The sequence below is a fragment of the Mesoplodon densirostris genome, chromosome 3 (genome assembly GCF_025265405.1).
Source record: "Mesoplodon densirostris isolate mMesDen1 chromosome 3, mMesDen1 primary haplotype, whole genome shotgun sequence".
NCBI classification, from domain to species: Eukaryota; Metazoa; Chordata; class Mammalia; order Artiodactyla; family Ziphiidae; genus Mesoplodon; species Mesoplodon densirostris.
Window position 1 is genome coordinate 150,128,670 of NC_082663.1, and position 27,723 is coordinate 150,156,392.

General features: G+C 59.1%; 1 protein-coding gene across 2 annotated transcripts; it reads right to left on the reverse strand.

The window, feature by feature from the left end:
* Nucleotides 1-458: 458 nt before the first annotated feature.
* Nucleotides 459-25,124, reverse strand: PIAS4 (protein inhibitor of activated STAT 4). Of its 2 annotated transcripts, none has more exons than XM_060092375.1 (11): nucleotides 25,025-25,124; nucleotides 19,621-20,011; nucleotides 8,316-8,400; nucleotides 7,572-7,613; nucleotides 7,193-7,283; nucleotides 6,942-7,070; nucleotides 6,737-6,842; nucleotides 4,042-4,115; nucleotides 3,791-3,951; nucleotides 1,631-1,761; nucleotides 459-1,294 (listed from the first exon to the last, which is right to left on the reverse strand). In XM_060092375.1, exons 1-11 carry the CDS (start codon nucleotides 25,049-25,051, stop codon nucleotides 1,026-1,028), a joined length of 1,506 nt encoding a protein of 501 aa, XP_059948358.1. In that variant the 5' UTR covers nucleotides 25,052-25,124; the 3' UTR covers nucleotides 459-1,025. The 2 variants fall into 2 exon arrangements, with proteins under 2 accessions (XP_059948358.1, XP_059948357.1); XM_060092374.1 differs by having other exon boundaries at nucleotides 19,621-20,047.
* Between the last annotated feature and the right edge of the window lie 2,599 nt (nucleotides 25,125-27,723).

Below are 27,723 nucleotides of genomic sequence, written 5' to 3' on the forward strand. Positions count from 1 at the left end.
ACAAGAGTGAGGCTCCCGGGGGAGCGGGTGCCGGGCAGGCCTCGTACCCGTCGGAAAACCCAAGAGCAAGGAGAGGGGGAAGGAACCGCCCCGAATGGAGAGGCCAGGGCAGGTCCTTGCCGACCCCTCGGAAGTGGCCACGCCCCCCTGCCCCACTGAGGAGGGGGCTGGCGACGGCGGCGTCCATAGACACCTGCGCTGTTCCGTAGGGAAGTTAACCTGAATTGGAGTTACCGAGGTAGCTGGCTAGAAAACTGAGACCCCCCCCACGCCACACGGTGCCGCGCTCTGGGGCCCCCGCCTTCTGCCGGGGGTCCTGGCCACACGCCGGGTCTTCAAAATACCAAGTTATTGCACTTTCAAAAAATACAACACATCTGTGGCTAAACCCTCCCTGGCCCCCCGCCCCGCCCCCCACTGCCCGGCCCCGCCCCCGCCCCCCCCCCCCCACTCCATGGCTTCTTGGCTAAAAAAAAAAAAACAAAACCCTCCCGGCTCCCGGCTCTCAGGAGAGGACACGCTTGCAGAGAGAGAGAAAGCAAAGGAACAGACGAACGTCAGAGTCGGGGGCTGCTGCCGGGGGAGAGGCTATCCTCCCCGCGTCCCCACTGCCCGGTCCCTTGCACCAGCTGGAATGGTCGTCCGGGGGGCGCGGCGCCCTGGGCCCACTCGCCCTTCCCAGGGTTGGCTCTGACTTCGGGCTCCGACTCCGGCCGGGGAAGCGGCTGTGTGGGTGGCTTGTCTTGTTTGTAAGTTTGATTTTTGTTTGTTTTTCTTTTTTTTTTTTGGACTTTTTTTTTTTTGTCGTTTTACTTTTTTTTTTTTTTTTTTAATCCTCCGATAGGAGAGTCCAGAGGTACAGGTGCCAGGAGCCAGGGAAAGGGGTGGAAAAACAAAATGAACAGCAATAAAAAGAAAAAAAAAAAAATCACTCCTCCCGCTGTGCCCGAGGCCCGCCTGCGCCCCTCTGCGTGGTGAGCACCAGGAAAGTCGAGTGTCCGGCTGGTCGCGGCAGTGGCCAGCGGTCAGCAGGCCGACACCAGGCCCTTCTGGAAGGGGCAGCGGCGCTTGGGCCGGGGGCCCTCCTCGTCCTCGTCCTCGTCCTCGTCCTCCTCGTCCTCCTCCTCCTCCGAGGACGACGAGCTGTCCAGCGTGAGGTCCACCACGTCAGCTCCCGGCTTCCCGTTCTCCACGCTTCCCGCCGCGCCGCCCCCGCCGCCCGCGCCCCCAAGCGCGCCGCCACCCCCGCCGTTGACGTTGGGGGTGGATGGGAGCCCGTTAGCATCCGAGGTGCCTGTGGAAGAGAGACAGGGACAGATGCTCAGGATGGCAGGTGACCCGCAGAGCAAGGAAATCGAGGCCGGTGAGGGGCGGGGACAGCCTTGTGCAGCAGCACACCTCGGAGGACAGAGCGAGGTGGCCTGAGGCCACCGGCTCCCCCCTGCTCTGGATGGGGCCCAGCACACAGCAGGCGCTCACTAACCGCCTCAGATGCCCCGCTCCAGGGGGATCGACTCCACCAGACGGTCGCGTTTCAGATAAAAAGGCCCATGCGGTGGGACAGAGTCAAACTCAGCAATCGGCAAACTCCAGGAACAGAAACTCGGGCAAAGCCCGGCTGAGGCCTCACCGAGCACAAGGATGGGGCACTGGGGGCTGCAGCTGCGCTCCTTCTCGGCGCGGATCGGGCACCACGAGCCGTCCACCAGGTACTCGATCTCGTCGGCATCCTCGCACTCGCTCAGGATCTTGGAGAGGAGCCTGGGGGCAGGAGGAGGGCGTGCTGACTCCTGGGCCCCACCCTGCTCCCCTGGCCGGGGGTGGGATGCTCGCTGAGCCACTTCCTGCTCTCCAAGAGTGGCTTCAGGACAGCACTGGCCGCACCTGCTGACCTGAGGTTCAGGGCGGGGGCCCATGCCAGGCCGGGAGCAGGGACACACCAGAGCCCCCAGCGTTCGTTCAACATCAACACTGCACCTGCCTCCAGGTGACTCTGACCGCCTCAGTCACAATCACACAGGAGGGAGGCCTTGTCCAGGACACCCTCTGTGGCAGACGGGGCCCCTCCCAGCCCCATCACCATAGTATGAATACAGCTCTGCCATAGTACGGCAGAGGGTCACCACAGTATGACTACAGCTCTGCCTGAAACACACTTTGCACCTGGAAAACTCCTACTCAACCTCCAAAGCCCTACTCTATGGCTCCTCTTCTCCACGCAGAGCACAAGCAATAGGAATGTCTGTCTCTGGCTCGGTCCTCCCATCCCACACGTCCAGCTGGGAGTTCCCTGAAGGCAGGGTCTGGGACAGAGTCCTTTTGGGGACCCCGAAGTCACCCAGCTAAGGGCCAGAAACCAAGTGGCAGAGCCTTGTGGAATAAATGCACGACTCAAGGACCCTTCCCCCAGGAAGCCTCCCTGGCTATACCCAGGCCACATGGGCTGATGGGATGGCAGTCCGTGTGGGGCACAGTCACACTACCCAGCCCCAGCCCCGTCTGTCCCTAGAGCTGTCAGTTACCACCACCCGGGCCTGAGTGACCTGCTCTAGGCCTGTCGGGGGGGGAAGGCGGGCCCTGGGCTGCACAGCTGCCAGGCTGGGAACAGAGCTGCCATTCAGGCCCAGCCCTTGTGCCCGGCCCCAGGGGCCTCCTCACTCCACCCCGAGGCTGGACAGCGTTGGGGTGGCTGCTCGGCTCCTCCGGGGAGGGGACCCAGGCTCAGAGCTGGTCAGACTGAGTTTGAAGTCCTTGCCTGGCTACCTGTGAGCTGGGGGCCTGGGCTGGTGGCCGCCCCTTCTGAATCTGTCTCCTCATCTGTAAGGTGAGGATGATCAAGGTCCACCTCCCTGGACGGCTGGGAGGGAGGGCTTCTGAGACCTCAAGTGCAGTGACCAGAGGGAGACGAGTGCCCGACCGTGGGGACAGTTCACACGTGGCCACTGCAGGTCAGGGCTACCCCCTTCCCCGTGGCACACACCCCAGCCGCGCCTCGGCCATCGTGTGCGGGCAGGGGCCATGCAGTCGGCAGTCTAGGGCTGCCCCATGGTCCGCTCCTGCCTGGGCCACCAGGTTCCCTTCCCCAGCCCCGGCTCTGGGGACAGAAGTGGGTGTGGCTGGCGCCTGGCAGGAGCCAGTCAGTCAGGTGCTGGGCTCAGTTTCTGGAAACTTAAGACCAGAGCAAAGTTTCCCTTTTAGGGAGAATGGCCTTTTTCCCCTTGTCCCCCCTGCGGCATGGGGAGGGCCTGCTGGTTAGGCTCAGGGGACAGCCTGGCCGCACGCTGGTGTCACCTAGGAAAGGGCCCAACAGAAGGTGGTCAGAGTTCTGAGAAGACGTGCGTCCCCTTCACCTTCCTATGTGGAGGATGTGACCAAGCCTTTGCTGAACGCCATTTGAGAAGCAGCTCCCCAAATCGTGCAATAGGGTGGAAGCCAGGGGTTCTCGGTTCCCCGTTTTACATGGGGCAGGAACAGACTCACAAAACGCAAGGTGACATGGGGAGCAACAGTGGACCTCGAGGATCTGGAGCCCCACTTCTGAACTCTAAGCTACGCCATTGCCACCCACACAGCAAAGGCCCTGACAAGTCCCGCAGGGCTGACACCCGCCTCTCTCTGTAGCCCAGGGCTTGCAGAGCTGCCACAGGGCGCTGCTGGGCAGCCCGGAGGCCCCAGGAGGCCTCAGAAGCTGCATGGCCCCACTCCTCCTTCCAGAGGCCCAGACAGGCAAGGGGCCAAGCCCAGCACAGCCTGGCAGGCGGTGGGGCCCCCATGCGCCCCAGCGACTCACCCATCGATGATGAGCTGGTCGTAGGGGGCTGGCTTGTCACACACTGGGCACATCCAGGTGGGCTTCTTCTCGTTCATCTGGAGGTAGAAGACGGCGTCGAAGCACTGCAGGTGTGCACAGGTCTCCGCGCGGCAGGGCACCGACAGCCGCATCTTCACCAGCTGCGGGGGTGGGAGGTGATGGGTGTGAGCAGCCGCCTGGCGAGCACTGTCCACCCAGCCACTCCCACAAACCCGCGCGCCCTGACTCACCGGGCAGATGAGGGAGACCCGCACGCCGGTGGTGGCAATCTCACTGTCGGGGTCCAGACGCAGCTTCTCTTTGACTGTGGGGAAGGGGTGGCCGGTGTCAGTGGGGCCGAGGAGCAGGTTTTCCCAGCAGCCAGAGATGCTTGGGAGGGCAGCAGTGAACACCCTCAGCACCCCTCGCCTCAGCTAGACACGGTGAGCACCCCATATTCACCTCCCAGGACCATGAGACACATGCTTTAGCTCCAGGACCCAGGACTACGAGGAGAATCTATGTTAAAAAAAAAAGCCCTGGGCAGGGACTTCCCCTGGTGGTGCACTGGTTAAGAATCTGCCTGCCAGTGCAGGGGACACGGGTTCGAGCCCTGGTCCGGGAAGATCCCACATGCCGCAGAGCAATTAAGCCCACGCACCACAGCTACTGAGCCTGCACTCTAGAGCCCACGAGCCATAACTACTGAGCCGTGTGCCACAACTACTGAAGCCCGCGCACATAGAGCCCCTGCTCCGCAACAAGAGAAGCCACCGCAGTGAGAATCCCGGGCACCGCAATGAAGAGTAGCCCCCGCTTGCCGCAACTAGAGAAAGCCTGCGAGCAGCAACGAAGACCCAAAGCAGCCAAAAAAAGAAAAAAAGCCCTCGGCAGCAGACATTTATTTTTGACAATAACCTGGGTGCACAACAAGGGGGGCCAGACCCCCAACAAGACCACCCTTTTCTGGAAAGATCCAGGCAACAAAGAGCTGCCGTAGGCCACCTGCTGTGACTGAAAGCTCTGATGAAAACCGCCAGGACCTCCTGCACCACTCCAAGGGCTGGGAAGCCCCAAGGCCAGGAGAGCCCCACCAGGGACCCTCAGAGGGCAGAGTGAGCCCGCGAGCACAGCTCCCTTGCACCGTCCGAGTCTGCTTCTTTAACAGATCAGAAGACAGCGGGTGCCCACCATAAAGCCACGGCATGGCACGGTGAGCCCACGACGTGGAGGAAAAAAGCCTGGAAGGAAACTGGCCCACTGCAGCCCTGGGGATGGGCCTGCAGGGGGCGCAGGGAGGCTGGCCGCCGACCAACCTGAGAGGGGCAGCGGTTCAGCTCCATCCCCAGATGGCTCGGGACATGCCTGGGCCCTGCAGAGTGGAGGGCACTCGTCTTGGACGATGGGACTGCCCTTCCCTCCTTGATACAACGCCTGCGTCCCCTCCTCCAGATAGCCTTCCTCCCCCTCCCACACGGGGTTGAGGGTGACCTGCCAGCTTGTCCTACCACCCCCTCAACACCCCTACTGTCCTCAGCCACCCTGTGGCTCCTATCTCTGGCTAACAGGTGCAGATAAATGGTAGACCCAGAGACCCTGGCCCCTCAAAAAGACCCTGGGCAGCTGAGGACGGGTGCAGTGCGTATCATGCTTCAAAGCAAGGCCTCGGTCCTCCTCTACCTAATAGAGGGAGGGCACGTGCAGCAGAAAGGGTTCAAGTGAGACAGAGAACAGGACTTCCCGGCTGCAATCAGACAGCAACCCAGCAGGCACGATGCCCAGCCTGAGCTGGCTGTGGGAAGGAAGCTGGGGGCTTGCTTCAGAGGGGAGGCCCTGCCCACCCCAGCAGGGGCCCGGGCTTCCCACGAGCCGCAACATATGCTGCCACAGCCCCTGCACTGCCCCAGGCCTTGGCTCCAGGCCAGTCACGGAGGAGTTAAGCCAGGTCTCCCCATGCCCGTCCCCACCCTGGGGCCCACGGGTGCCTGGATGAGCCCTGCCCAGCCCTGCGCCAATGCCTGAACCTGCCAAGCAGACAGGTGGGGGGGGGGCGGAATTGAAGAAAGAGCCATTTGAGGAAACAGACAGGCGGCAGGGCAGGGTGCCTAGGCCGAGGTCCTCGGGTCACAGAGCCCTAACTGCCACACTGGCCTCAGCGTCCCCACTGGTCAGACTGGGATGTGGCCAGGCCCCACTGCCCGGATCCGCAGTGAGGATGGAGTCAGAAGGCACCCTGCAAGGGCCTCCAGGTGACCAGAGAGGGAACTCCTGAACCCCCGCCGTGTGGTGGGCAGCCCCTGGGGCAGGACACAGGAAGGTTCTATCTGCCCGTCTGAGTGGCTCTTCTGGGGTTTTTTAATGCTCTGTGTATCCCCACCCCCATTTTTCTGGTTCTTAAAAGTACAAAAAAGAAAAAAAAAAAAAAAACAATGGTCTCAGCATTCCAGGGCAGACCCTCATAATCACATGTGGCTCCAACTGGGAATCCATCCTCTGCTCCCGCTGAGCGCTGGCCCCCGCCCCCTCCCGGTCCCACACAGCCACCAGAAGCACCCGCCTGGAACACTGATCACCTGGGGTCTTCCCCTCCCCGCAAGCCCTCCAAGGCTCCTCACCCACCAACCCCGGCTCTCCTTGCCCCATTCACGGAGCTCGCTGGGGGCTTTTGGCACACCCGGCCCGTCCCTGCCTCAGGGCCTTTGCACTGATGGTTCGCTGCCTGGCTCCCCCCCCTCCTTCTGTATCCTCCAGAGACCTCCCAGAGCTCCCCAACCGCCAGGGTAATGGCCAGACCCGGGAGGTCCAGGTCCCCCACAGGCAACAAGCTCCTGAGGACCAGGCCTGTGCCTTGTGCCCAGCAAATTGGGTCAGCAGTGATGGAGCCATGGCCACCCCCAGGGACCGTGGGGAGCCCCACCCAGCAGTGCAGAAAGCCCCGGGCCTCACCCAGTGCCTTGCACAGCTCCGGGTGCTTCACCCCGATGGTCTTCAACCTCTGCAGCAGCTCTGAGGAGGTCAGTTGCCGCACCAAGTACAAGGCCACGGAGTAACTCTGGCGGTGGGGGAGGGGAGGCAAGTCAGGGCTGCGCCAATGGAGGCGGGGTGGGCAGGGGAGGGACGGCAGAGGGAGGGAGTTCCGGTGCCTGCTCACCTTGCCGTAGTTCCCCCAGGTGACGGTGATGCGGTTGGTGGCCGAGGACAGGTACATGAGGTGGGTGAGGTTAATGGGGCGGCACGGCCTCTTGGGCTCCACTCCAGGCTTGTTTGAGGGGTAGTAGCCCTGGAAGCAGACACCATGGCTGCGCCCATCACAGGGTGTTCCATGTGCCCCACCCGCCCCACTCTGCACTCTCTGCCTCGCCCCCCGCAGCAGATCCTGGGCTGCCAGGGGGGCCCACTCACCGGGACCGAGCAGTAGCTGTGGTTGACCTTCACGGCGATGTTGGGTGGGTACTGGTCTTCCTGAGGGCTGCTGGTGTCTGAATAGCAGATTCTGCAAGGACACCGGGGACCATAGGGCCACGGGCACCTTGGGCAGGGGAGGGCCCGCTGGGAGGGGCGGGGAGGACAGATGGGGGGCGAGGGTGGAGGTGACAGGACCCGTATCTGGCCTGAGTGGGGCTGCGTGCTGGCGTACCCACAGACAAGGCCAGATAGCGGGTGTATGGGGGTGTGTGGGGGTGTGTCTGAGAGGGTCCTGGGGCCTCCCAGGGTGGGGAGGGGAAGGTGGGCAAGGGTCGTGTCCCCACCCATCCGGGGGCCTGGGCACACCTGGGCTTACCTTAGGACGACCTGCACAGCCTTGACCCCGGGCTGCAGTTCTCTGTGAGGGGGGAGGAGGGGAGGATCAATAGAGGAACAGCGCCCAGCAGCCACTTCTGACCCTTCACTGGGGGGACCAGCCAGACGGACTAACCCACTACTTCCCATGGCGACCGAAGGTCAAGGGTACTGCATAGAGCGTTCTCTCCTGCCATTTACTCACGGGTGATTTGGGCAAATGACCACCTCTCTGGAAAATGGGCGACTGGTACGGGTAGTAAGAGGGTTGGTGGGTGTGGGCCTTGTGCCCGAGAAGTGGCGGCCCTAATGGTGACTTCTGTCTCAGCTGGAGACTGAAGGCCTCAGAGAGCAGAGTCACAGCCCTGGGACCAGCCTGCATCCCGCATCTGCTCACCGGGGGCGGCTCTGCCCCCAGGGGACACTGGGGATGTCTGGGGACATCTGTGGTGGTCACGACTGGGGTGCTCCTGGCATCAAGGGGGTGGGGGCAGGGATGCTGCTCCACACCCCACAGAGAACGCGCCCCAACCCTGATGTCCGGAGCAGTGAGGGGGGGACCCTGTTAAAGGGGGACGATTGGCCCACCTTGGGGCTGTGGGTCAAAGGTGGTGAGAGCGCGTGGGCCCTGAGCACGGGGTGGGGGCCACCCTTCCCCGCCACGCCGAGCCCAGGGTCTGCTGCGGGCCTGGCGAAGGCTGCCCTGGGCTGCCACAGCGGCGGGCAGGGGGCGGGCACAGCGCACCTGGAGTTCCGGATCAGCTCCACCTGTCTGGGCGTCAAGGCAAAGATACATGGGCTCTCCTGAAGCTTCTCGTTATTCTGTGGAACTGGAGACAAATTTGGGGTCAGGGTCATGTCTGTTCCCTGGCGAGGGCGCCGACCACGGTCATTCCTACAGGCCTGGCCCTCTTCAGACTGGAAAGTAGGAAACGGGAGGCTGAGCCCCATCCAGGTGGGATGGATTTGGGGGATCCTGCCCCTTCCTGGGTAAGGAGAACCACAGCCCATGGTTCAGGGAGCACTCACGCCCCCCATGTCCCCCACTGAGGGCCACTCAGGGAGCAGCAGCCTCTTTAGCCCTCTGGGGCTCAGGCATCTACTCAAGAGGACCGAGAACTGCTCAGTGGGGGCAGAAGAGCTTTGCTGGGCCAGCAGGATGCAGCACACCAGGCCGCGTGCCCTCGGGCCAGCCACTTTCTCCAGGTCTGTGAGACGCCAGCAACAACTCTGTCCCCAACTCCCAGGGCTGTTCATCTGGTGAGCCATGTGCCCAACCATGCATCACTCAGCCCAGGCCCCGCACGTAATGAGTTCTCAGCGGGCTCAGCACGGCACTGCCAGAGGGAATGGGGACAAGTTGAACAAGGTCCCGCCACCGGCACTCACGGGTTGGCCAAGGAGATACGGAAGTGAACCGGCAGTGAACCTCCAAGTGCACAAAATAAGAGTCACAGAGCAGCCTGGCCTGGCTCACAGTGGGAGGTGTGAGGAGGGCAGCAGGGACAGCACACACAGAGCCCTGCTCGCCATCATGGAGCACTGGGTGCAGAAGTCGGGAGAGAGTCTGACGGGGACGGAGACCTTGGCAGTGAAGAGCCGGCTCCACTCTCAGTCATAACTGTACTGAGAACCCCAGGCAAGATCAGAAAGCACTCTGAACTGAACGAGAAATATACTTACTCCAAAACTTGTGGGAGGCAGCTAAAGCAGTTGTGAGAGGGAAAGCTATAGCTTTAAATGCTTCTATTAAAAAAGAATGAAAAGGGTTTGAAATGAATAATGTATGCTTCCTCCACAAGAAGCTAGAAAAAGAAGCCCAAACTAAAAGCCAAAGCCATTAGAAGGGAGAAAATTAAAGATAAAGATGGAAGTCAATGAACCAAAAAGCCAACAACAGAGAAAACCAACAAAGCCAAAGTTCTTTGATACATACCTAGCTAAACTGAACAATAAGATCACGAGAACACAAACTATCATGAATGAAAGGTGGACATCAGTACAGATCCTATAGCCTTCAATAGGGGGCTATAACTTCATGCCAATGAATTTGACAATTTAGATGAAATGAACAAACTCTTCCAAAGATGCCAACTATCAAAACTGGCACCAAAACATATAGAAAGTTTGAAAAGCTTCTTATCAGTTAAAAAAACTGAACTCATAATTAAAAACCTTTCCACAAAGAAAACTGCAGGTCCAGGTTGGTGGATTCAATCAGATGTTTAAGGAAGAAACCATATAAACTTTATATAAACTCTTCCAGGGAGTCCCCTGGTGGCCTAGTGGTTAGGATTCTGGGCTTTCACTGCTGGGGCCCAGGTTCAATCCCCGGTCAGGGAACTGAGATCCTGCAAGACGTGTGGCATGGCCAAAAACAAATAAATAAATAAACTCTTCCAGAAACTAAAGGAGGAAGGACACTTCTCAACTCATTTTAACGAGGCCAGCATAACCCTGCTTCCAAAAACTGACAAAAATGCATCAAGAAAGGAAAAACACAGCTGAATATCCCTCATGAACGTGGATGTAAAAAATCCTTAACAAAATATTAACAAACAGCCAGGGCCCCTGGGATCTGGCCCTGGAATGCAAGATTGGTTGAAAACCTCCACACGTTCACTTAAAGCGGCTAAAATGACAAGACCAACAATTCCAAGTGTTGACAAGGACCTGGAGCAACCAGGACTCTCTGCTGGGGGTAGGGGTGGTTGTAACATGGTACAGACACTGTGGAAAACCGTTGGGCAATGACTAGTAAAGTTAAACATACACTTACCCTGTAACCAGCAATCTGCTGTTAGCTATTTCCCAAATAAATGGGAGTATGTCTACAAAAAGACCTGTGCAAGAACGCCTGGCTAATTTATTCCTGGCAGCTCTAAACTGGAAACAACCCAAGTGCCCCACAACGGAAGAACAAATGGACAAGCTGTGGTACATTCATACAGTAAAACTTGTAGTCCATGCATTGACACGGACGAATCTGAAGCCCCAAAGCTGAGCCAAAGAAGGCAGATGCAGAGAAGTACATGCTGCGTGTGCATTACATCACCTTCCTGAACAGGCAAAACTAATCTATGGTGATAGAACTCAGAACAGAGGCGGCCTCTGGGGGTCGGGGGAAGGCAAGGACTGCCTGGGAGGAGGGCCCCTCAGGAACTTAACAGTGATGGAAATGTTCTGTATTCGGTGGCATTGGGGTTACTCGGTCACATGCATTCGCTGAAACTCAGGTTACGCACTAAATATCTGTGGATTTCGTTGTATGTAAACTATACCTCAATGTTTAAAATTTTAAAACTACACTGAGAAGTGGTGATCATTCTGTAACAAATAAAAATATCAAGTCACTGTGTTGTACACCTGGAATTAATACTGGATTGTAAGCAATTATACTTCAATTTAAAAATGAATTTGATGAAGCCAAAACCAAAAACAAACAAACAAAAACCCCCCACCAAAACTAAACAAGGGACTTCCCTGGCAGTCCAGTGGTTAAGCCTCCGTGCTCCCAATGCAGGGGGCCCGGGTTCGATCCCTGGTCAGGGAACTAGACGCCGGATGCCGCAACTAAGAGTCCACATGACACAACAAAGATCCCATGTGCTGTAACTAAGACCCGGCGCAGCCAAAAAAGGAAGATCGGCTCCAGGCCCCATGTGGAGGAATACTATGCTCCCGCGAACACAGGGAGTCACAAATCAAGCAGCTCTTTGTGCTCCGACAGAGACTAATCCCCAAGATGGTTTTAAGTGGAATGAGCAGGTGCAGAGCAGGGTGTACCTTAGGCTGCTATTCGTGTAACCAAAACCTAGGAGGGGGTCTGTGCAAGAGCCGCCTCTGGGGAGGGTGGGTGCCAGAACTGGCCACTACCGCAGCCCTGGAGCCGGGGGAGGTAAGGCGTCTGCTCTTTTTATACTGCAAACCCTTTAGGACAGTGGTGGGCAAACTGTCCCTACAAAGGGCTGGAGTGTAAATACTTTCAGCTCGGCAAGCCACACTGTTTCTGCCTCTACGTCCCCACTCTGCCTTGTACCATGAAAGCTGTCAGCGAGGGCGAGCACACGCCGGCCCAGCGCGGGTGGGGGACTGCCAATAGGGAGCACACGGCCCTGGGGCTGGGCCCAGCCCTGGTCGGCCCACCCCTGCTTCAGAACCTTCTGAATTCCAAAGCGTAGCCTCGGGTAGGCTACTTAAAAAGCAAACACAATTTGAATTTAAAAGCAGCTCAGGCTCAGAAGCCAGGGCTCCCGGGCCGGGTTTGTACCCCAGCTCTGCTCAGCCACGCCCCCATCCCCACCCAAGCCTGTGTGCCCTCCACGCAAGGGACCAGTTTCTTGGGTTTCACAGTGCTGGGGCCGGAGCTGGCGCTCAGGAAGAGGTGGCTGCTGAAATGGCCACGCTGCTGCCGCCAGTTCCTGCTTGTTGTGGAGGGAGGGCTGGTCCCTCTGGAGTCCCGGTTGGGGCACTTGAGAAGGGCCGCCTAACTGGAGGGCTGGGGTGCACGTAGGCTACCTGCAGATGCTCCCAGACCTGCCCGAAGAGCCCAGGGCAATTATTTATGGGGGGAGAGGGTCTCACAACACCTGAGCTGGGCCACCAAGGCTGGGGGGGCGTGTCAAAAATACTCCCCCACCCCACAGAGTCCCCTGGGAGGCAGGGGAGGGGACGGCGCACCCTTCAGCCAAGGAGCTCTTCCTGCAGAAACCGCAAGAAGGGTTGCCAAAGAACTGGCTCCGGAGTCCCTTTCCCGGAAGGACTCCTATTTCTAGGTGAGCCTGCTGCAGAGGCAGGGGATACATTCCGAATCCCGATTTTCTGCTGTGCCATCAGCCTGGGGTGGCCGACTGTTCCCCTAGGAAGCCAAGTGGCCTGTGGGAGGCCAGCGGCCAGCTCAGATGGGACACAGTGGGCAGGGGTCCCCCAAACCCGGACCTGGGCCATCCACCACCAGTGGCAGCCCCACCCTTCCAGCTTTCAGGGCTGAGATTCGGGCGGAGTCCGTGACCCTCACCCTCACCCCCACTATCAGCTCCCTTAGGCCAATCCCTTTGTTGAGGATTTCCGACGTGCCCAGGGCGGTCCCCTCCCCCCCAGTGCTCATCTGATCAGTATGAAGACCCCTTGCCAGTCTCCTGGCTCCCCCCAGCTCTGGGCTTCGGGGAAAGCTCTGTCCCCAGCCCTGGTAGACTTGATTCCACCTCAGCCACCCTGGGCGCCTCCTTGTGCTCCCCACCTGCCAAGAACATACCTCGGGGCCTTTGCACTCGCCATCCCCTCTTCCAGAACATTCCTCCCCCAACCATCTACACAGCCCTGGTGTGTTTTAAGCCTGTGCAAATGCCATTGGAATGAAGCCTTCCCCGAGTGCTTGTATCTAAAAACTGCACCCTCCACCCCAACCCACCAGTGACACTGGCACTCCCCACCTCCTTCCAGGCTCCATTTTTCTCCCAAACCCTCACCTCCTAAGAATTAACACAATTTTCCCGTGTCTTTGGTTTGTTGTGGACACAGAACCAAAACTACCTCTACTGTCACCCATGCTGCACAGCAGCGTGGCCATGGGGGTCCCCTGCCAGGTGGCTTAGGGGCTGGGATGAAGTACACGCCCTCCCAGCCCCAAGCACACCCAAAGGCCTCAGCCTCAATGCCTGTCTGGGACTAAAGGGAGAACCCCTGCCCCAAGGTCCTCAGGGAGCTGGAATCCCAGGAGGAGCCAGTGGACCAGGGACTCAGCCCCTGGGCTCAATCCGAGACCCCTACAGAGGGCCTGGCACACGCAGGCGGCTGCCAGGCAGCCTTGCAAACTGTCACCAGGGAGGAGTATTTAATGACCTCAGCAGGTGCTCACCACATACTGGGGCGGGGGGGGGGGCGGTGTTTTGACAAACCAGCAGTCAGGACACACCACACATCCGAGGTTGCACACGCAGATAGAAGGCAGCAGCGGCAAGAACAAGCACGTGACTTCATCGCTGTTAACCAGTGTTTTCTATGATGAACACGTATTTTTACAAAAGTTTAAATAGAAAGAAAAGGAGATTTAAAGAATTCGATCAGGGGACTTCTGGTGGTGCGGTGGTTAAGATTCCGTGTTCCCAATGCAGGGGGCCTGTATCCCACATACATGCTGCATTTAAGAGTGCTCATGCCGCAACTCAGGAGCCCCTGCCTGCCGCAACTGAGACCCGGCACAACCAAATCAATAAATAAATATTTTTTTTTAATTTAAAAAAATAAGAGAATTTGATCAGCTGGGACTTCCTCCCACTGGCCTGAAGCCCTTCGGCGGGCAGCCCCTGTCCCTGGGCCCCCGAAGCCCCCTCCTCCAGGCTGAGGCCTGGCCCCAGTGGTGATGGCGGGGGTGTCCTGGAGGAGGCAGGAAAACAGGTGCCCCAGGCTGGGTGCAGGGGCCTCACAACAGCAGGGGGCGGACGGGTACAAGCCCCAACTAAGGGCTCTGGGTTCGAATCCCAGCTCCTCCACTCATGGGGCGAGGAACCCGGATTTCCTGCTCTTGGGGTTACGGGAGGAACAAGCACTGAAGGAATGACTCAAAGTCTTTCTCACTGCAGCCTTCAGGCTGCTCCTCATCTCCAAGCCTTTGCTCACCTACCCCCACCTCACTCTGTCCTCTGGATGCAGTGGGGAACAAGCCAGTCCCAGGCGATCAACAATGCCAGGGTTGGGAGCAAGGCCCCGGAGGAGGAGAGGGTGGTAAAGAGGTGAGGGAGATGAGCTGTAGATCAGGCAATGATGGGGCAGGGAGGGCCATGTGGGTGTCTGGGGAAGAGTGTGACAGACAGAAGGAACAGTACATGCAAAGGCCCTGGGGCAGGACCAATCCTGGAGTGCTGGAGGAGGCTGGAGCAGAGAGGGTGAAGGTGGGGGTGAGGGTGAGGGTGGGGGTGAGGGTGAGGGTGAGGGTGAGGGTGAGGGTGAGGGTGAGGGTGAGGGTGAGGGTGAGGGTGAGGGTGAGGGTGAGGGTGAGGGTGAGGGTGAGGGTGAGGGTGAGGGTGAGGGTGAGGGTGAGGGTGAGGGTGAGGGTGAGGGTGAGGGTGAGGGTGAGGGTGAGGGTGAGGGTGAGGGTGAGGGTGAGGGTGAGGGTGAGGGTGAGGGTGAGGGTGAGGGTGAGGGTGAGGGTGAGGGTGAGGGTGAGGGTGAGGGTGAGGGTGAGGGTGAGGGTGAGGGTGAGGGTGAGGGTGAGGGTGAGGGTGAGGGTGAGGGTGAGGGTGAGGGTGAGGGTGAGGGTGAGGGTGAGGGTGAGGGTGAGGGTGAGGGTGAGGGTGAGGGTGAGGGTGAGGCCAGGCTAGAGAGAGAGGAGGTGAGGGGAGGGAGGAGGAACGTGACCAGCCTGTTATTCTAAAAGCTTCCTCTGGGGACTTTCCTGGTGGTCCAGTGGCTAAGACTCCATGCTTGCAATGCAGGGGGCCCGACTATGACCCCTGTTCAGGGAACTAGATCCCACATGCCACAACTAAGAGCCCGCGTGCCGCAACTAAGACCCAACGCAGCCAAATAAAAAATTAAATACTGAAAAAAAGAGTAATCATCTTAAAAAAATAAAAAATTTAAAAAATTAAGAAAAATAAAAGCTTCCTCTGGCTGCGGGGGGTAAAGTGTGTGGGGAAGACATCAGGAAGGAGGGTGGGCAGATTAAAGCCAGGGGCGGGCAGAAAGTCGGGGGGATCACGGCAGGCGGAGGTGAGCCACCTCTGGCAGGACTTGGGGTGGGCTGGAGGCCTCGCCTGGGACAACCTACATGCCCACCTGAGGGCCCCCTCACAGGTAATGCTGGGTGCTCCCCAAGGCACCCACCTGCTGCAGAGCTGACGGAGCCCCTCCCACCACCACGGGCAGGGGAGGCCCAGCCAGCCCAGTGGGCCAGGCCACCTGCCCCTGGATGCCACAGACAGCCCATGGGCCTGGTGGGTACCACGCTGGGCTGTGGCGCAAGGGGTATTATCCACCTCAGAAAGGACGCAAAAGAACAAGACCTGGGAAGCCCTCAGGACAGCCCAGTTGGTCCCCACCGTTCCCCGTGCCCCACCGATCTTGGTTTTTCTGGCCTCTGCCACCCACGTCCAGGCCACTCTCCCTTCCGCAGCCTGCAACACACCACACTCTGGTCACAATGGCCTCCATTCATGAGCTCTCTCACCACCGGGCCTCTGCATGGAACACGCTCACCCACCCACCCGCTTTGTCCGGCTTGATTGCTACTTATCCCTTGGGTCTGGATGGGACTGTGATCTCCTCCAGGAAGGCTTCCTGACTGCCACCTCCCCACAAATGCACAATAAGGGGCTCCTGGTACTGACAGCGCCCGCCCCCCCACCCCCACGGAACCCTGCACTCCCTGACCGGAGCATTCCTCGCCCGTCACCGTTTAATCACCTCTAGGGCACTTTCCTGGCAAAACTCGCCAGGTCAGGGACCCCACTACCTTGCTTGGGCAATACCAGCCAAAGGGCTCGGAGCCTGAATGAGGGACATATTGATACACTGGCCCTGCCCAGTGGGGACAGGGCTAGACCAGTGGCTCTCCACCAGAGTCAGCGCCGACCACGTCCTGGAGCACAAGGAGAACTGGGGGGCAGCTTGCTCACCCTGCCGGGCCACGGGAGTGGTCCCAGTCCACGAGGCGCTGGCCACAGGACACCGGGAGCCTCGAGGGGCAGCGGCGGGACAGGTCGTATTTCCTTCCTTCTGCCCGTGGCGAGTCTCATAATGGTACCTCGTCTCCACCACGCTCCCTGGCCCTGAGGTCTGGGCCTCCCAGAGCGGACACTCAGCCTCTGCCTGCTGACACTCCAAGTGGCCAGGCTTAGGGGACCCTCTGGCCATAAGAGGGTTGAGCCCCAAGCAGCAGTGTTGGACCCGAGACTGCATTCCCAGTCCCTCTGAGTTCTGCTGTGGGTGAGCAGCAAGCGCCTCTGCCCCTGGGGTGCCTGGTCCACATGGCTGGGCTCCCTGTCCTGAGAAGAGGCCTGAGGTCCAGAACCTTCGTGTGGTTCAGAACCAGGGCTTCCCCACAGGGAAGCCAGGTGCCAATGGCGCAGGGAGGGGGTCGGAGGAGGGAAGATGGCTGAGCACGCGGCCCCAGAGTTCCTTCCCTCAGGATGCCGTGTGACCTTGGGCTAGTCTCCTGACCTTTCTGGGTGCCAACCCCCAGCCCCCGCTGGAGTGGATCATCTTTCTCTTAAGGTCCTTCCAGCTCCCAGTCTGTGGCTCTATTATTCCCCTCCCCTCCCCCAACCAGAACATTCCCCTCCACGTGATTTATGTCTCCTGTCTGCCTGGCGCAGTCTCCATCCCGGAGCCTGCCTGCGGCTCTTCCGGGGAAATAGGACCAGACTGTTTGGGCCTCGTTTTGGTTGGCAGGTCATGACCAGGGGTGAGGGGGAAGGGGAAGCTGGCTAGAGCCTCCTGAGGTGGCTCCTGGGCAATGCCCGTGCTGCAGAACTCCCCGTGGGGAGGCGCCCAGGGTGAGGGGTGGGCGGACAGAACTGCCGGTGCTGGAACAGCAGGGACCAGATGGCTTCAGGGTCACCATCAGCGCTCGATGAGGCCTCCTCCAGGAACCTGGGCAGCCCCCAGGGAGTCCCTGAGGAGACGGGAGTCTCGGGAAAAGGGTACATCCTGGGAGAGGGGCAGGGGAGTGGGTGGGAGCAAAGGCAGGGTGGGGTTGGCCTCTTTGTTCTGAGCCGAGAGCAGAGTGATTCCTGGTGTAGACAGGGGAGCAGACTCTCCCGGAGATCAGGTGACTGGGGTCCCTGGGGGCTCAGGGCAAAGTGATACATTGTGGGGCAGGAATGGTTGCATGTTTGCGGGCAGGAAGGAAGCCCATGGTCCGGGCAGGGGAGGGAGGCTACCGGCCCTGAGTTCAAAGTCACCTCCAGTCCCAGGCCCCCGGCCAGCGCCAAGCCCGCCTTGCGGTCTCCCTGTAAAAACCCAGCCTGCCTGATATAAAGATCGTGCTCGACTCCTTAGGAAGGAGTCTGAATCTTCAGCTCGACCTCCAGAACCAGCCAGCCAGCCAGGCCTGAGACTCCAAAGCCTGCAGGGTGGGTGGGGGGTCTGGGGAGGTTGGGGGGGGCAGGGGGATGGGTCCTGGCATCTAGAGAGAGGTTGCGGGGAGCAGAGACAGGGAAGGTCATCCTGGAGAAACTCAGGAAGGGGCCCTGGGTCCCCAGTGCTGCCACGTCACCCCCACGATAGGTGCTGGTGAGCCAACCTGCCCCCCACCTAGGGGCTGGCGAGAAACACCTCCTGACGCCAGAGAGAAGGCAGGGGAGGGCGGAGCCCCGGGCCAGAGTGCGGGGCCTCAGACCCCAGGGCCAGGAGCACCTGAAGCGCTTTCCTCCACCTCCTACAGCCTCACCTGGAGCCACAGGCCCTCCGAGAGAGCCGCCATCCCTCCCCTTCCCCCTCCCCCCACCCAGGGCAGGACGGAGGGGGCCGGCAGGCGCGTGCCGTGGGGCTGGAGCTAAAGCCTGTGTGCAGACAAGGGCCCCCGGGACGAGCAAGGCAGGCCGCTGGGTCAGCAGGGTTGGGAGGGACTGAGCCGCGTGGCCAAGGGCACGGCGGGTGGGGACGTGGAAGGACCGTGACCTCGGCCACAGCACACAGGGACAGACTCACGACCAGGGCCCACTGTGATGGGTGGCAGGACCCACAGCGTGGGTAGGCTGGGGGCACCCCGAGGCTCCACAAGGGTGGGGGGCTCTGTCTGCTCCCTGCTGCACCCCCTGATGGGGGCCCACCCAGCAGGTGCTCAGGTATATGCTGTGTGACCGGGTGGGTGACGAGTGGCAGGAGGGGTCTCCAGGAGCACTCAGGCACCTGGTAAAACCCGAGGGGTGACAGGAGCCCCATCGCATTCCACTTGCTCTCTGGAGCCCTGGAGGCCCAGGAAGCTGTGGCTAGTTGGTGTCCCGGCCCCGGAGCTCAGGGCAGCATCTGAGGCTGAGTCCAGGCTGACACCCACTCCCAGCCCTGTCATCAGGCTGTCCGGAGTGGGGGGGTCGGGGGGGGACTGCTACAGGCCTGATACACGCAGGCCTGTCCCTCAGTCAACGTAAGGGACAGAGAAACGAGGACGAGGTTCCCAGGCATCATCTCTTCTATCCGCGCTGCACCCCGCCTCTCAGAGGCACACCTGGCCGTGTCCTGACGGGCCGGCCCGTGTTGACAGGCCTGAACCCGCTGACTGAGGTCACTCCCGCCGGCTACCTACTAGGAAACAGCCTTCCGCAGGGGGCAGGAGGGAAGGTCGAACCTCCAACCCCTTCGCCACCGGGAGTAAGACCACAGAAGCCAGCCTTGCAGGTGGCCCCTAGTGCCCCCGCCTCCTGGTGGTCCAGCATGGTGGAGCCCTCGCCCACGGTGCACCAGAGTTGGTTCCTCTGACCACTGGAATGCGGCAGAAGCGAAGATATGCCACTTCCAAGCTGAGGCCGTGAGAGAGCCCTCAGCTTCCAGTGGGGTCATGCACTCATACAGATGCACACGCTTTCTCTCTCCCTCTTTCCACCGCAGCCCCCCCTGCCCTGATCATGGTTCCGGGGGAAGCGAGCCACCACACCATGCTGGGAGGACACTCAATCAGCCCCCAGAGGCCCAGGCGGCAAGAACTGGGGTTTCCAGTCAGCAGCTGGCAACCATGTGAGTAAGCGCTCCGCCTCCAGCCCCAGTCAAGCCTACTGATTAGGCAGCCCCCAGCCCACAGGTGGACTGTGACCCCCCCTGAGCGACCCCAAGCCAGAACCACCCAGCCAGGCTGCTCCCGAGTTCTGACCTTCAGAAACTGAGGTGTCGGCTGTTTCGAGCCACTGGGATTTGGGGTAACTTGTTACATGGCAACAGGTCACTAATTCAAGGACCCCAAGGTGGCCCCTGTGCTTCCTGGGAGGGACAAGCCCCTCTCAGCCCCTCGGCCCTTGCTGCTCCCCAGAAAATGCTCTGGGTTGGCTGCTTGGCTGGCCTTGGGCGCTGGGAGAACTCAGAAGGTGGGGCCGCCCCCAGGGGCGGCGGGGACTCACCCAGCTCGGTGGGCTTCAGCAATTCATCCATCATGTTAAAGAAGGGCAACTTCACCAGGCGCACTTCTGGCTTGAGGGTCTTGGCAGGCAACCGTCCGAGTCCGTTTAAGTACTTCCCGTAGAGCACGGGGTAGTCAATGTTGGGGCCTGTGAGGGGAGTCCTGGGCACCGAGCTGGCCCGCTCGTAGGTGGAGTGCATGGTCAGGGGGTCCAAGGGCCGGTGGGGCTGTGGCACAGGCTCCGAGCTCTTCTTGGCGTAGCGTGTCTCGTAGAGCTCCTTGATCTTCTTGAACAGCTCGGGGCTACAGTCAAACTGGACCAGCTGGAGAGCCCGGGTGACAAGTTCGTGTTTAAGTCCGCTCTTACTCCGGCCGACAAAACCCAGGAGCATCTGAAGATCAGAGACTCGGAAACTCATCACCATGTTCTGGGGAAGAGCAACCACAAACACACAGGTTCAGAGGGACACACTGCCAGGGTGAGGGACTGCCTGGCCAGCTGGGGGGACAGTGAAGTGAGACCCTGCTAGCAGCTGGCCGGCCTGGGGCCCCCAGGAGGAGGAGGTGGCAGCTTCTGCCCCAGTCCCACCAGCCTGGGCTTGGTCCCACCTCCACGCCTGTGCTCAGGCTGCCGCCCCCCCTCCCCTGAGAGGCGCCCCCCGCCCCACTCAGCCCTGCTCCCCTCCTCCCCCTCCAACCTTCCTCAGCATCACCAACACAGCAAAAGCTCATCTGACTGACCCCCCCACCCCCAGCTGCTTCTATTTTAGGTCCTCTTTTCTCATCTTCAAGCCTGAAAGCATCCCCAGGGCAGGAACTGGGAATCTTGCTTCTCCATAAACAGCCTCAGCCGCTCTCCAGCCGAGAACATTGATGGCCTCTCTGACCCCAGGCCTCTTCGTCAGGGAGGACGGCGGGTCCGCCTCATCGGGATGTGGGAAGGACCAGATGAGGCGATGCACGTAAAGCAGAGTGAGCGCTCAACCAACGTCGGCCACAAACACATTTTCCCTTTGGTCTGGAGCACGGTAGCCACCGCTTGCTTAGTACTGACTCACCTGCCGGGGACTGAGCTGGGTGTGTGATTATGCACTTAACTCTGATCTTTCAAACACCCCTACCAGGTTGGGGTGAGCTCCAGTTACAGACAAGATCCAAACCATACTCTGAAGCCGGGGTGGCTCCTCTCTACCAGGTTGCCCCAGCACCGACTTATTTCAGCTGAGCGCTGCCGAGGCCGTCAAAGCGTCTGCTGGTCCCCCCCGCAGGCTTCCTCCCCTTGGTGCTGTGGACACTGGGGCCATCCCGGGCATGGTGGGGTGTGGAGCAGCATCCCTAGCCCCGCGCACTCGATGCCAGAGCTCCCCCAAACCCCAGTCGTGACAACCACAAACGTCCCACAGACATCACCAAATGTCCCCTGGGGGGCAGGATCAGCCCCAAGAGAGGAGCGTGGGGATCCAGCAGCCACAGAGGCTATGAACTGACCCGTGGCAAAGTGATGACTGGCCATTATTACCTGGCAGGGCCCCTCCAACGAAATCAGACCAAATACAAGAGAGCAGTGAAGCCCAGTGTTTTCTGTGGGACTGGCCAGCAGTGGCCTGCCCTCCGTGACCCTCTGGGCTCCCTGATAAGCTACATAAGCAAAGTATCCCGGAGGGATGGGCCAGCGGGTATGGGGGCCACCCGTGCCAAGCCCTGAAGCTGACCTGTGATGAGTGAAACGTGGTGGGAAAAAGACACTTTCGGTGGGGGGGGATGGAGAAAGAGAAAGTACAAGCGATGACAGTGGATATGGAAAGCTGGCGAGCCTGGGGCAGGACAGCACCCAAAGAAACCAATAAATCACTTAAACGCAACTAGAAAAAGTCTGATGGTCAGAGGTGGGCGGGACCCCTGCCAGGCTGGTTACGTGCCACAAGGCGCTGCTGTTTCCAGGCTGTCAAAGAGTGAGCTGTGGAATCTGATGGTGGCTCCAGGACTCAGGAGCCCTAGGTTCAAGCCCAGACCCTGCCCTAGGTTCCCAGGTGACCCTGGGTCCGCTGTCAGGCTTCTCTGCACTTCGGACAAGATGGGAACTCTCACGTTCTTTCCAGCTGTATGGCGCCAGGCTACGGCTGATGGCAGAGGGGTCTGCCGGTCCCAAAATGACAAAGACAAAGGTGTGGGGAGGCCCCATCCTGCCTGCAAAGCTTCGAGGGGGAGTCTTTTCCTGCTGCAGGGTCTTTCTCCTACTCCTGCACTGCAGACGGGGAGCACCCACCAATGCCAAGCACAAGGGCCTTCATGGTCACTAATCTCACAAGGACTGGTGCCCATTACACAGGTGAGAAAACTGAGGCTCTGAGAGGCAATCAGCTGGCCCAAGGCCTCCCCGTGCATGCACGGCAGGGCTGGCGGTATTTGGACTTGGGGCCATCGGGCTCCTGAGGCTGCTTACTTCCACTCACACCCCGCTGCCTGGGAGCCCCTCACTCCCCAGCACACCCGCTGCTTGGGGGCCTAGCAGTCTGCTGGCCCTCCGAGAGTCTGAACACTTTTGAAAACAAAGAGGCTTCCCCTCCCTCGGCCTGACTTCCTACCTTGAACAGAGAAGAAAGGCTTGCAGACAAGATGTTTCTTCTGGAAGAGCCCCAAGGCGCTCCAGGGGAGAGGCAATGTCATATGGAAGCTGACTGCCCACCATGGAGCCAAAGGCAGGTGGGCCTGGCCTTTCGGAGTCTGACCACAGCACATCTTCCTGCCCCTGGGAGCCCCTGCCCCTACCTACCCCTTCCACCAGGTTGGGGCCATCCGGAGCCGCCTCATGCACGCGCATCCTGGGGCACACCCCTCGAGCTGCCATATGTTCATGACTCGGATTTCTCAGCAGCTGCCACCACCGAGGAGCCTGCCCTTGACACTGGGAGGGAGGGGGGCCCGCGCAAGCAGGGTGCAAACGTTCAGGAAGAAGCCCCAAGTGCTGCGCAGACCACTTCCTGCCGTGGCTTCATCCTGACCTGCCTGCCCCTCAGATCTGTGTTTATAAACAGCGCCAGGCCCTAACGGCTTCCAGAGCCTCAACTCTGGGCTCCTTCGGAGCCGTGTGGAGAAACAGCAGCTGCGCTGAACTTAACAGGGGCGCCTCTCTCCAGGAACTAAGAGCTCTGTGCAGAATGCTACACACCCTCTCAGGGAGTTCCCAGACCACTCCCCCCCCACCCCCAAGCCCCTCCCAGGGGCCTCAGGTTAGGAGTCTCAGATTTCCAAGCTTATCAACAAGCCCCTCGCTCGCCCCTTGGACCAGCCCATTCTGCACCCCAAAAAACAAAGTCTCCGGCTCTTGCTACAAAAGGCTTGGAAAGCACCTAAAAGAGGGGGACATTTCAATGACAGGTAGGCACTCCATAGTGACAGCAAGGGACTGAAGGAGAAACAAGGCTCCCTAGGATGGGAGCAGGCTGGGCTCACGAGGCTCGTGTTTTAGAGCACCTGAAAAAGGGTCAACTTGATCTAATTGGGGAGGGGGGCCCCAGCCACTGGAAGGTGAAGTAGAGTTCATCAGATCATATTTCAAGGCCCTGGATGATATTAGAGTTCAGATCCTACTCTCTGGCTGGAGTGGGGGCGGGCGCCCAGAGCCACAGCCCCACAGCGGCCCGAGGAGGTTAAATTTCAGGGCTCCAGGGGACTTCAGGCCGCAGGTTGCTGCCTTGGGCTGGCAGAGTTCAGACCTCTGCATCTCTAGGGCAAGTCTCAATTTCTCAAAACTCCGGAGAGGGGCAGCCATGTGTGTGATGCAGGTATATGGAGAGGGCACTCAGGGGTGAATGGAGGCTAATACCCTATAATCACAGAACCTTGAGGGCCGCATTTCAGATCCCAGTGGGAAGGGAAGGGAGATGTAAGGAGAGGGAGGAGCAAGAGAAAGAAAACATTTACAGGTCAGGACCCTGGGGAGGGGAGAGCAGCAGGGCGAGGGGGCGGTGCCTCGGTCCTGCAAGGTCCGGTCCCCCACTTCCCTGGGATCAGCAGCCTTGAGTAAACTTCTCCGGGAAGAACCCTAGCCTAGTCAGGGGCAAGCGTTCTGGAGCCTCACCTCGGGAAGGCATCTGGGGGAAGACACATCCCCGGGAGAGGGATGCTCCCAGCTTAGTCCCAAGAGGATTAAAAGGGGCCCCAAGCTTGGAGAAGAGGTGGCATCTATGGGATGTGGAATGTGGACCCCAAACAGGAATACGGGGGAGAAAGACTAGAAACTAACTACCAGCGTCCCCCAGCGCCGGGAGCCCCCAGCTGTCCCGTCACGTGATCGCCCTCCTAACTACCCTACCCTGCAACCAGCCAGGGACTCTCCAAGGACCGACGTAAGAGACTGGCAAAAAGAGAAGGGTGCCTCAGATGCCAGAGCTGGGGTGCATAAACAGATCTAAAGCAGGGGTTCTGGGGGCTGTGTGGGAAGGGAGTGTGATCTGAGCAGTAGACTCACGATGGGGTAGAGTATAAGGAAAGCAGACAAGGTTTGGAAATGGAGTCTGATCCTGCGAGTGTGGGGTCCAGACACCCCAAGAACAGAGTCCAAAGCAGCACAGATGCTGTCCTGAGGGTAAAGAGGAAGGAGGAAGGCAAAGCCGAAGACCCAAGACTGACAGGAGAGAGTTATTAGGAAGGCGCCGACACAGGGGCCAGGGCTCCATCCCATCGGGGAGGGCAAGTTCAGTTATCGCCGCGCGCACTCCGGGGTGAAGAGGGTGTCGGGAGGGGGGCGGGGCTCTGGGACCAGAGCGGGAGCTGAATATTGGCTCCAAACCCCAGCCTGGGGTAGAGACCCCAAGAGACACAGTGTTTGGGGGCGGTTCAGGACCCCAGCTCATCACCCCGGATGGTGGAAACGGTGGCAGAAAAGTCAGGGGACCCTTCTGAGCAGGAGTCGCCAACCCCAGCCTGGTCAACTAGGCGAGGAGGCTGAGACCCAGATGCCAGCCCACTGTACCATGGGGGGCGGGGAGGCGCAGACACTCCCCCAGGCCAAAGAGCGCCGAACTCGAGGAGGGGACGAGCAGTCCAGCCAGTCATGCTGTCCGGGGGGACTGTGCCTCAAGCTGGGAGGCGCGGCCCTGTGCCCGTGCTTAGGGAGATCCAGACCCCAACCGCTTGAGCTGGAGGTAGGAGAACCCAACCTCCCACCTGGGGGCCGAACCCCTGGCGCGAAAACTGGGGTGAGGTTTGGGGGGCCCCGCCCCCGGCCTCCCCGCGCCCCGCCCGCAACCGGAGCCCCGGGGCCAGGGGCTGGCGAGGGAGCCGGACGCCGAGCCGCGGGCGGGCCGCACTGTGGGGCCCCGAGCGGAAGGCGCAGACCTCGGCCGGCCGCCCGGCCCCCGCCCCCCCGCCCGCCCTGGCCGGCGCTGCTGCCGCTCACTCACTTTGGCCTCCACCAGCTCCGCCGCCATCTTGGCCACCAGCGTCCCCCGCGCCGGGAGCCCCCAGCCGTCGCGTCACGTGATCACCCTCCACTCGCGGGCGGGGCCGTCACCGCGGCCAATTAGCACCCGCGCGCCCTCCTCCCCGGGGCGCGCGCGACCGCGCACTGCGCAGGCGCGCGCGGCCACCGCCCGGGCCTCGGGCCAATCAGGGCGGCCCGACACCGCCCCCCCCCTTCGCTCGCGGCGACCACGCCCACCCCTGGCCGCGTCTGGCTTCTTAAAGGGGCACGAGCCCGGCATAGGTGGGGGTGGGTGCTGAGTCCTGACTGGGGAGGGAGTAGACAGCAGAGGCGACAACAATGCAGCCAGGTGCCGCGGCCCCCGGCGCGAGGCGGCCTCCAGGTGCATGACTGGGCGCCCGGCGGCGTGGGGGGAGGAGACGGTTGGCCCGCGCAGCGGCCGCCAGTGCGTGCAGTGGAGCGCCTTGGAGCGCAGCGCGGGACAGCCTCGGCTGGCCGGGCGACCCGCGCGCTGTACATCCGGGTCCCAGCGCGGCCGAAGGAGCGCTGGCGCTACACCTCCTTGGTTGGTCCCTGGAGGAGAAATGCCGGACCCCCTGCCCAATTCCCGGGATGCCGGCGAACCTCTCCTCCCCGCCCCGCCCCCCTAGTTCCGCCTCCCCACCCACAGTAAACGTTTGGAATCTGCACTAACCGGAAACTCCCCTGCTCAAGAGCTCTCCGTGGCTCCCCAGTGCCCGCGGGCCGCTGTACTCAATCTTTCGTGTGTCAAAACCTGGAAACAAGAGGACAAAAACGTATATTTCAGGGCCCATCCCTTGAGATGATAAATCTCAGGGCAAGAACTAGGCGAAATTTAAGACAGCGCCCCAAATGACTCAGTTATCAAGATAAGTATGTTTGTTGCGGTATTTTTAAAAATAAAATTAATGCAAAAAAAATCCATGATGAAGAAAATACTAAAATTTAAGTAAAGAGGGAATCCAACTCCGCAATTGTACAGGTGACCTCCCTCACCTCACCCAAACTCTAACTCTGCAGGGTTTTGTTTTACTTTTCCTACACTTTTTTTATTTTGAAAAGGGTACAGAACTATCACCCTTCACCCAGCTTCCCCCAATGATCATATCTCACATTCCCACAGTGTGTTCTCAAAACCAGGAAATTGATGTTGGTACCATACAATCAACTCAGGTACAGATATTTGGATTTCACCGGTTTTGGGGGTTTTGTTTGTTTTTTTGAATTTTTATTTTATTTATTTATTTTTGGCTGTGTTGGGCCTTCGTTGCTGCACGCGAGCTTTCTCTAGTTGCTGCGAGCAGGGGCTGCTCTTCGTTGCCGTGCGCGGGCTTCTCATTGAGGTGGCTTCTCTTGTTGCGGAGCACAGGCTCTAAGCGTGTGGGATTCAGTAGCTGTGGCTCGCGGGCTCTAGAGCGCAGGCAGTAGTTGTGGCACACGGGCTTAGTTAGTTGCTCCGTGGCATGTGGGATCGTACCGGACCAGGGCTCGAACTTGTGTCCCCTGCATTGGCAGGCGGATTCTTAACCACTGCGCCACCAGGGAAGCCCGATTTCACCGTTTTTTACATGCATGTTTTTGTTGCTGGTGGTGGTGGTCATGTATAGTTTTATGAACTGTGATCACATAGATTCTTGCAACCATCACGGTTGGAACAGCTGAAGGTGTGATAACGGTGCTACGGCTATGTTATGGAAAGAGTATTTGTCAGGTGAATGGATAAGGAAGATGTGGTTTGTACATACAATGGTGTATTACTCAGCTATAAAAAAGAATGAAATAATGCCATTTGCAGCAACATGGATGGATCTGGAGGTTATCACACTAAATGAAGTAAGTCACAAAGAGAAAGGGAAATACCTATGATATCACTTATATGTGGAATCTAAAATATGATACAAATGAACTTATTTGCAAAACAAATAGATTCACAGACATAGAAAACAAATTTATGGTTACCAAAGGGGAAAGGCACTGGTTGGGAGGGTGGGGAGGATAAATTAGAAGTTTGGGATAAACGGATACACACTACCATATGTAAAGTAGATACAGAACAAGGTCCTGCTGTATAACACAGGGAACTATATTCAATATCCTGTAATAAACCATAATGGAAAAGAATCTGAAAAAGAATATACATATATATATATGTGTAACTGAGTCACTTTGCTGTACACCAGAAATTAACACAACACTAAATCAACTACTTCAGTACAAAATAAAATAAATAAAATACAAGAGAATAAAATAAAAAGTCTTTGTGAAGAATACATGAGGGCATATGTACAGAAGAAATGATATAGGATTTGCTTTAAACTAATGAGGAGGGAATTCCCTGGCAGTCCAGTAGTTAGGACTCTGCTTTCACTGCTGAGGGCCCAGGTTGGGGAACTAAGATCCTACAAGCCACAGGCTGTGTGGCCTGGCCAGGAAAAAAAAAAAAAAAAAAAGAATGAGGAAGGCATGGGGAAAGGTGGATGAAACAAAATGGACTGTAAGTTGTTTATCGTTGAGGCCAGGGGTATGGACTCATGAGGGAGTCATGATATTCAGTAGCTAAGGCTGCTGAGCTCTCACAGAACTGCCAGATCAAGCTCTTTCCGTGTGATCAGCATTCTTGTTGACCCCTGTTTTTTGACGATGAAACCCAGGCTCAGA